This window comes from Triticum dicoccoides, chromosome 5A, assembly GCF_002162155.2.
Source record: "Triticum dicoccoides isolate Atlit2015 ecotype Zavitan chromosome 5A, WEW_v2.0, whole genome shotgun sequence".
NCBI classification, from domain to species: Eukaryota; Viridiplantae; Streptophyta; class Magnoliopsida; order Poales; family Poaceae; genus Triticum; species Triticum dicoccoides.
The window spans coordinates 340,934,074-340,943,251 of NC_041388.1; the positions used below are offsets into that span (position 1 = coordinate 340,934,074).

The 9,178-nt window shown below is 40.8% G+C and overlaps 1 protein-coding gene across 2 annotated transcripts; it reads right to left on the reverse strand.

Moving 5' to 3' along the window:
- Positions 1 to 1,191: 1,191 nt before the first annotated feature.
- LOC119301394 (ABC transporter A family member 7-like) lies at positions 1,192 to 7,774 on the reverse strand. Of its 2 annotated transcripts, XM_037578357.1 has the most exons (18): positions 7,580 to 7,774; positions 6,790 to 7,174; positions 6,609 to 6,691; positions 6,363 to 6,507; positions 5,006 to 5,119; positions 4,647 to 4,771; positions 4,394 to 4,552; positions 4,135 to 4,297; positions 3,894 to 4,019; positions 3,730 to 3,813; positions 3,284 to 3,645; positions 3,000 to 3,200; positions 2,794 to 2,903; positions 2,614 to 2,698; positions 2,309 to 2,437; positions 2,111 to 2,216; positions 1,905 to 1,993; positions 1,192 to 1,826 (listed from the first exon to the last, which is right to left on the reverse strand). In XM_037578357.1, exons 1-18 carry the CDS (start codon positions 7,652 to 7,654, stop codon positions 1,527 to 1,529), a joined length of 2,841 nt encoding a protein of 946 aa, XP_037434254.1. In that variant the 5' UTR covers positions 7,655 to 7,774; the 3' UTR covers positions 1,192 to 1,526. The 2 variants fall into 2 exon arrangements, with proteins under 2 accessions (XP_037434254.1, XP_037434255.1); XM_037578358.1 differs by lacking the exons at positions 4,647 to 4,771; positions 5,006 to 5,119; positions 6,363 to 6,507; ... (1 more) ...; positions 6,790 to 7,174; positions 7,580 to 7,774 and having other exon boundaries at positions 4,458 to 4,552.
- Positions 7,775 to 9,178: the final 1,404 nt, after the last annotated feature.

The following is a 9,178-nucleotide window of genomic DNA, read 5'->3' on the forward strand; positions in this document are numbered from 1 at the left end:
CACTGAAAACACAACACAATGTTAAGGTTCCTAACAGATTTCAATTAACCATTGTGCACAAACATGGTTCTAATCTGAATCTAAGTGTGCAACTAGCCTATATACCATGCTTCTAAAATTAACCTAAAATTACATAAACACTATGAGAAATCAGTTGCCATACCTCGCTCCGCCATCAGGACGAGGAAGCTTGCGCCGGCCTCGACCTACGCTTCTTCTCGTCGACGGTACTACAACCGGAGGCGGCCTCACCGACATCTGGGACGGCTGTCATTGCGGTTGGGAAGGCTGTGGAACCACGAAGCTTGTGCTGCCTAGCCAGTTATCAACCTCGGAGAAGCCGGCAACAGCGCCTCCCACCATGTCGGGGGGATGCCTCCAAGCGATTCGGCGCCGGAGTTTGCATCCATCGCTGCCATGAACGCCGCCGGCTAGGGTTAGGAGAAGAGCTCGAGGGAGAGTGATGGAGCAGGTGGGGACGAGCGGCCCGGTCGGCCAGCTTAGTCCTGGTCCGACCAGGTGTGACCGACGACCGACCCTAACGGCTACGCGCGAGCGCCGTTAGCCATTATCGTTGGCGTCCACCTGACATGTGGGCCACTGCTGTCAGAATCGGGTTTAAACGCTCTAAAACGGTCGTTTCGTCGACTTGGTAGTTTTTAGTCACGCGATTCCAATTTTTTGGTAGTTATCAGCCACTTTTAGAAAAGTGGTAGTTCTATGGGATGGAAACCCCAATTGTGGTAGTTTTTTGTCAAACACTCACCAAAGTACTAATATATTTACAGAATACATGAAGCAAAATATGATGAAAATGCTTTGTTTTACAAATGCTCTCTTCTGATTTAAAAAGGAATGACGTTTAGACATACCCAACTTTTTTTTACCTTTAACTTCAGCTAGAATATAAGTATAAATCCCAATGTTTGTTGTATTATAAAAGTATCTTCCAAGAAAAAATATATACATATAATTTTCACACATCCCGTCAAAATACTACCTCTAGTCCTTTTTCACTTCGCGTATTAGATTTGTGTCAAGTCAAACTCAACAAAGTTTGACCAAATTTATATTAAAAAATATCAACATCATGTCAAAAGATTTTACAAACTATGAGTGATTCAAATTTAAAACTTTAGAAATAAATAAATACAAAATGTTAAGTTGCTTGGGGATTGAACAAGGTGTTCGGAAATGCAAAATGGAATTTCACTTTCAGAAAGTGTTCAGGAAATAAATCTATCTGACAAACTAAAGTAACCAACGATTCTGCTCTGCAATAACACTGTCAAGAATCTGTCTCTGTTTTTCCTTTTTCCTTTTTGCACTTTCTCTCGAAAAGTTGAACCACATAAAAAATCATATATAAATAAGGTTTTCCCTTAAAAAAAACTACATGCTATGATTTTTTACCCTAGCACAGCCTACATGCTATGAACTCACAAGATTATCTACGAAGTCACATGGAATGCTTGGGGTTGGGGTCCCTTGGCCGTCCATGACGAAGACACTCTCCAGGTTACAATCTATGCAACATCATTGAACACCGGTGATCCCTTGGCAACCTTGATGAAGACATCCTCCAAGGTAGTGTCAACGAGACCCCAGGCATGTATACTGAGCCTGCTTTTCGCCCTCTCAACTGCATGAAAGACATCGGCTATTCTCACATCCTGCTTCGGCAGCTCAAACTTTTGAGTGCCAGAAAGACTGTAGATCTTGTTTGCCCTTGGTGATAGACGATGGACTAGCTCTTCGATCTCCGGCTCTTGTTCTGGAGATGTTGTCACAGTAAATATGTATGCACCCCCGTATCTTGCCTTCAGCTGTATGGCATTATAGTGGTAAATATTTTTAGAAGTGTTGCTACAGTAATTTTTATAAGGTTTAAGAAGATAATGTACCTCTTTGGGGTTTCCGAGGCACTGGAACTCGCCATCGACGAATATGCTAAGTCGGTCACAAAGTACTTCTGCCTCCTCCATCGAGTGTGCTGTCAGATGCATTTGAACAGATGATATTCATTGTTATTTTCAGATGCAGTAAAATGGTGGACAGGAGAGTCTATGATGTAGATGCATGAGTGGACAGGGAAAAGAATCATAATTACTAGTAAGAACAATTGCACGGTTTCTCTTAGCCTCCTTCACAATGTTCCACAGGTTATTTCTTGATGCCGGATCTAGTCCTGTACTTGGCTCATCCATGTAGACAACCTAAGGAATGTTTCCTTCAGCTTCAGAACCAATTTGCAAATAAATTTCTACAGTAAGGGTTGAAACTTGAAACATAAAAGCAAGAAGAATACTTTGGGGTCTCCGATTAATGATATTGCCACACTGAGCCTTCTTTTCATGCCTCCGCTGTATTTTCCCACTTGCTTATCACCAACACCACCATGAAACAGATTTACACTTTTCAGAGAATCATTAACAGCCTGATAATGAAAGAAAAGTTGATGTGTTTAAATGGGGCCAGCAATGCTGAAGAATAATACTGTACATACATTGAGATGCTGAATAATATGGCTGATGAATGAAGATAGCAGTTTGAATTCTCTTACAATGAAATGCAAGTACTAGACCAAAACAAAGTTACAGAGATTAGATGTACCTTCACTAATGCAGCACCTTTAAGATTCTTCAACCTAGCATAGAAGAATAGATGCTCTTTTCCCGTCAATGTTTCCCAAAGTAAGCTGCATTTCAGACAAGACCAGTTACCATGAGAAGACAATGTGATGTGGTAAAGAAAGCTAATGGCCAGATGAGCTATAAGTTGCAGTATAAATACTCATGCTGTGGGCACACGCCCATATTTGTATATATGTTATCCATATCCATCCTTATATCCATTCCATGTGCATAAGCAGTACCAGATGTAGGTTTAGTAAGTCCAACCATCTGAGGAAAGATCAGATCAAAGTTAATCAAGGTGTGTGGCAATACTTTACGCAACTTCCACGAAAAATGCCACTGCATGCTGTTTCAGTACTGTACCATACTAATGAATGATGTTTTCCCAGCTCCATTTGGGCCAAGCATTCCGAAGCATTGGCCTTTTGGTAGGGCCAAAGATAATCCTCGCACAGCCAGCTTGTCTGGGTTTCCATCCTTTCCAGGATAAACCTTCCTCAGATTGTCACAGATGATAGCTTGGTTTGCATTGGAATCCATCAATAATTGCTCAACTACTTGTCTCTGAATAGATATCAAAGCACGAGTATTAATACAAATGTGCTGTAGAAAAAGATGGAAGTGCCAAACTATGGCAGGTAACCTACTTCTTGAGCAACATCTTCTTTTTCCATATCAACGGCTACTTTATGATTCTGCTGCACAAAGCTACTTTGTAATGGTGGTGCATGTTTCTTCTGCAGACATCTAAAGAAGAGTAAGGGGTTTCCTACACTGCCACCTATTGAAGAGACTTGATCCAAATAGAATGCTAACACAAGCATCAATGCCCATTCTACAGTCATTACGATCAAGATATCACGCATTCCATTGATTGGGTCTTTCAAATTTTCCCACGTCATGCCAGTGGCTCCCATAGCATTTCCAGAGAATGCATATTGACCAAGCTCATACAGTCCTCGATAGAGCGAAAATCCTGGGACAATCTCCATAACTAATATCCAACCACCTGAGTAGACAATATGAACCTTGTTACTCATATGGCCATATAACATATAAATCGAATTGCAGATTGGCTAGGCCAGCAACTTACGGGGAAAATTTATGTCCTCAATAAAAAAGCGGAAAAGAAAGGCCCCTAGTAAGCCAGAGCCAAATACATAGATGTAACCAATCACTGCAGCAGGGGGGTAGACGAAATTTGTCAATTCCAAGAAGAAAATTTAGACTTCGATATTACAGGTTTAAGTCACTGACCTGTGGCTATCTTGACAGATGAAAAGAAAGATGCCACAAAAAAGGCAAAAGCAATCTGTAAATTTATATAGACAAAGAAAAAAACAATCTGTATGCCATAGCTATTGACTCTGAAGAAATTGAGACCTGCACAAAATAAGGTCAATTTGGAATACATATATATTTTTCCCACAAAAGCAGCTTCATGAGTAAAATTGGTTCTTTCAAGAATACTCGTAAATAAATTGTGAAAACTCATTACCTATCAAGGATCCAAAAATCACAAAAAATGTCATATACACAACCGATAGAATGAAGAAATAACCATAAGATATCATCCAGTAAGGTCCGTCCTTCAGACCTTGCATCTTCATCATAATTTTTAACTTTTGTTGCTTTTCATACACCAGATACGTCAACATAACCTGGAAAGGAGAGTTAATTTCCAAGCTCTACTGACTCTGTAATACACCCAGCCCTTTTGAGTGCACTTAAGGAATGTTACATCTCATCATACTCACTGGGAAAAGCAGTTCAACGATCCATGTGAAGAATAGCGGACTGATAAGAGAAGAGAGGTCGAACCTATAACTTGTTCCAACTTTGGGCATATCTTTTACATATTCCAATAACACTTCCATCCCAGGTCCTCGGATATATTTGAGATATGCGTTGGATACCTGTAGGAAACGAACACGATGTAAGAAAAGTTGCCATGTTCCACAATAAATTGGAAATACTCAGAGATGAATTAATGGGAAACAGAGCACATACAGCATTCACCAAGCGTGGAACTCGTAATGCTGCGATAAATGAAAATGCGGTTTTACCGCCATAGGTAGAGTTGTACCACACGTTTATACCGAGGCCATACTCCGTTGAGCTCAAGAAGTCATAACCTGCAAAGAACACAACTATAAACTATACATGGATGCAAAATAAGTGTTGCTAATGAGATTTCATTCTCATATTTGGGTAGATGAGCTCAAGCAATTATTAAGAACACGGGCAGCATTCAAGGGCCAGTTTATCAGAAGTTATTACGAAATTGTTTAACAAAATCTCACTGCTGTGTAAACCTGCTACAAATGCAAAGAGGCAAAAAATTGGTGCTACAAAGATAGGAAGATAACCTGCAATAAACTCGTTTGTTTTTCCTCCTCTTTGTATATAACCCTTTAATAATACATCATTGATAACTGATGTACTCTCACGCCACAACAACACACCTTCAACACACTGTATATCTGGTTCATTTCATAAAGACGTCAGAGCAGCAATAATAGCAGGTCTAAAAAAGAATCCAAACAAAAGATTAACATGTCTAATTATTCTGGTCAAACAGACTACACAAAAAGTCAGTGTTCCGTAGTCAGTACCAGTAATTATAACCATACCAAGATACAAAATCCACTGATTCACAATTAGTTTTTCTCTAACATAGTAACTAGTCAATTTGTTCCTGTCTGATTGTATTAAAAGCAGAATGCAAACAAGAAAATGTGAAAGTGAATTATGAATTATTTATAATCCATGTTTTGAATAGCGGATAGCAGGTTTGTATTCTTTGTAATGGATTAGCTTCACTATAACGGATATTGGATAGTGGGTGCTATAGCGAACGCTATATTCCCAGATCATTTATGAAAATATTCATCATTTTGAGTTATGTGTATAACTGTATATGCAGAAAGGTTTGTTGTAAAAAAACTAACATGGAATAAATACTATGTATTTATTTACGGGACATAATACACACATATTGTCAAACAAAACTGCAATTTCAGCTTACACATTGCTACAGTTGCTACCTCACATCGCTACAAAGGTACCATTGCTCTCTCGGCTGCACAATACCGCTTGTTTTACTCTAGACCATCATTCTGAACCACTATGTTTTACCCTGCCACCGCTAAACAGAAGCTACACCGACTGTCAAGTATATAATATATATAATTAGGAGAATCTTTATACAGAAGTATGTATTTTTAGATATTTGCATGCTTCAGTTATTTTCCACACAAAAAGGGCATGCACTTTAACTAGTTATGAATATTCCAACATAAGATCCATGTAAAGGCACTCGCAGTCACCCAACACTTAGAGCTGTACGAGGTTGTTCTGCTAGTCCACAGTAACTGCCATTTGCAAAGTTTGGACCTTTTGGTGTTTCTGTATTTTCTCATCTTCTTTTATGTTTGTCGGTCATTTTGAAGCCTAGGGTGTTATTGTATTTGTCATTCTGTGGTCTTCTTCTTTCTAATACAAAGATGTGCAGGTCACTTGCATATTCGAGGAAACAGAAGGACCCATCAAAGACTGAACTATTGAAAGTCCACATCTAAATAGAGGTCCTTCAAATGCAGATAAATTTTGGTGTAAAACAGTACGTCACATATCTACACTTAAGCTACTTTCCAGTAAATTAATTTAAGTTTCCCAATACAAAACTGTAAATTAAATACCTTACGGAAGGAAGTTTTAACTTACTTAGCAGGAGGGGTATGCCCCCGGCATTATATGAAATGGTCTGCGACAAGTAGGGCACACACTGAGGCTGGAGCAGATACAAAGTATCCGAAGAAGAAAATGCAGGCTCTACCAATTGTGTATACCCTGGAATGGTGTCTGAACCCTGAGACAAATCAACACAACCAGTACTTCCGTAAACACAACAAAAGAAGCCATGCAACTTATACAAGAGAAAAAGCTTAATTGGGCATAGAAGGAACTCACAACAACTATCCTGGAGAGAGCATCAAGATAATCTGTCACATTAAGAGTGGGAGCGAAAACAGGAAACAGACCTCCTGCAACACCTGTCAATTGGAAAACGGGAAGTACTCAACAAGTAAGATACATCGATCTTAATTATGAACAGTTGGTATGCATAGAGTTGCATTGTGGAAGCACGTACTTTCAGCAAACCCTCGGTCCTTTCCAGTGATGAGGACACTGGCAGGGCAAGACAAAGAGTCACGGCATGACGGATCGGGCAAATCATCAAATGGCTGGGAGACGGTTCTGACAGCCCGGAACTGAGGCTGGGGAACCTGAATCAGTGCTGGCCACCGCGGCGGGCTGGGAATCGCGCAGCTCCAGATCTGCTCCAGCGTCGAGTATTGGACGCCACACTCCCTCTTCCTGCAGGTCCCGTATATGTCGGTGTCGACGCAGGCACAACCGCAGTTGTACTTGGGCTTGTCGAGCTCATTGTTGATGATGTTCTGGAGCACGAGGAGCAGAACGCAGATGAGGATCGGGAAGATGGTGATGCCAATGTTTGTCTTGAGGTTCCGTTTCTGCATCGCAGTCAGCCATGAAGAGGGTCAGATGCTGCATTACTGCGTTATAAGAATGTGCATGCCTACCAGAAATCTTATTAAAGGGCATCAAGGTTTTAAGAAACATGCGGCGTTCCATGCTGCCATGTACTAGTCTGCAACGCCGTCGAATCCTAGAAAAGCTGGACCAGCAGATTTATGCCGAACTCGGCTGGTGCCAAAATTTCAGCGGCGCCACTGGAAATTCTCGAAACACACAGGATCAACGGAACTTTCCGCGCTCTACCCACCGGGAACCAATTGCGTCTCCGAGAACCGTGCAGGCATACTCACAAGCACGTGGTGGGCGCACCCAAAGCGGCGTATCAACTATCAACACAGCACAGAGTAGATAAAAGCGAACAGGCAAGGGAGGAGAATTGCCTGGAGGCAGAGGTTCTTGCGGAGGAGCGCGTTGGCCTGCGTGAGGAAACCCGCGGGGCGCCTCCGGGAATCCATGGGGAGGATGGCTTAGGTCTGGAGGAGGAGGAGGCGGGGAGATGGGGAAGAGGAGCAGATGCGCATGGAGGCGTTCAGAATCAGGAGAGCTGGGATTCGGGACGAAACCGATCGAGGGGTTTAACTTTACCCCGGTTATATAGCCGTCGGGATGAAGGACTCCCGCGCTGGCCGAGCTTTATGTGTGGGCGAACTTTTCTTTCTCTGGTCCTGATCATCCGCCGACCAAGCTGTTTTCCACCAACCACCCCTGGAGCTGTGTGGGTGTGTGGACTGTGGAGTGTGTGACTTTTGGAAGCTTTGTGCCAACTGTACCCTTCCGTTTTGAATTATTAGATGTTTTACTTCTTTTCTGAATCAAATGTATATAGACGTATTTTTGCGTGTTTGTTCACTTATTTTGGTATGTATTTAATTTATTTAAAATGTTTTATAATCCGAAACAAATGCTATACATATCTACTATATTCTATATACCATTAGAAAAAGAGCGAGTTGCGAAGATCTAGCGCATCTCACCCGTTCAAACGCGTCTATCCAATGGTCTATGTTGCTCCGGTGTTTTTAGCGTGTAACTAAATCGTACCTAATATCAACTTTAGTGGTAGCCACGTAACTACATCCTACCCAATATCAACATGCGTGCAACGCAATTGATATCTTTCCTAATATAGTGTTTTAATTATATTCTACTCCCTTCGTCTCACAATGTAAGACTTTTTTTCAAGCTAAACTAGCTTTAGAAAACATCTTACATTGTGCGATAGAGTAGTACCTAATTTCAACCCGCAAACTATATCTTTTTTAATACTACTACTAATGTGCAATGCAATTAATATCTTTTGTGATATGATAACATGCATTGCACGTACAGAATTACTAGTGTACACAAATACGGCAAGTACTCCCTCCGTAAACAGGTACAAGATGTTCTACGTAGCTCTTTTTTATTAAGATGTATATAGACACATTTTAATGTATTTATTCACTCATTTCAGTCTGTATCTAGTCCATATTAAAGTATCTAAAATGTCTTACGTTTGTGTATGGAGGGGGTATTATTTTCTGATGGGAAATATGACAAGCATTAATTCTGTCAAAATTATCACACAACTGTCCGATTTGTTTCATATTCCATGGAATTGTACCTGTGCTGCGCGAAGAAATGAGGGCGGCGTCCCTTAGTTGATCTCATTATTTGTAAAGCTTCAAATTAGTTTGGTAGCAGAGTTTTTTAAAGCCCATAGTATTTGAAAACTTAGCTATATCAGCATAAGGGCAATGAATATTTTAATTTTTCAAAAACTGTGGCTTTTCACAGTTTTGGCAATACTACCGAAATGTCTGGCCGGCACTGCCTTTGTCATAGTTTTGACCGCTAGATACGCATGGACGAGGGTTGAACGTACTAACTCAGTGACACTTAACATTGTGCTGCCAAACACATCAAAGTACGTATTTATAACCATGCGATTATCTGAAAACTCCAAAAATATTGCGCTGCCAAACGTAGCCTTCATGTTT

Excerpts from the sequence above, each read along its gene's own strand:
- LOC119301394 (XM_037578357.1), bottom strand. The coding sequence starts at position 7,654 with ATGGATTCCCGGAGGCGCCCCGCGGGTTTCCTCACGCAGGCCAACGCG. Across the intron at positions 4,553-4,646 it reads TTCCACGCTTGGTGAATGCT|GTATCCAACGCATATCTCAA; the intron begins GTATGTGCTCTG and ends CGTTTCCTACAG. Across the intron at positions 3,201-3,283 it reads AAGAAGATGTTGCTCAAGAA|AGACAAGTAGTTGAGCAATT; the intron begins GTAGGTTACCTG and ends ATATCTATTCAG.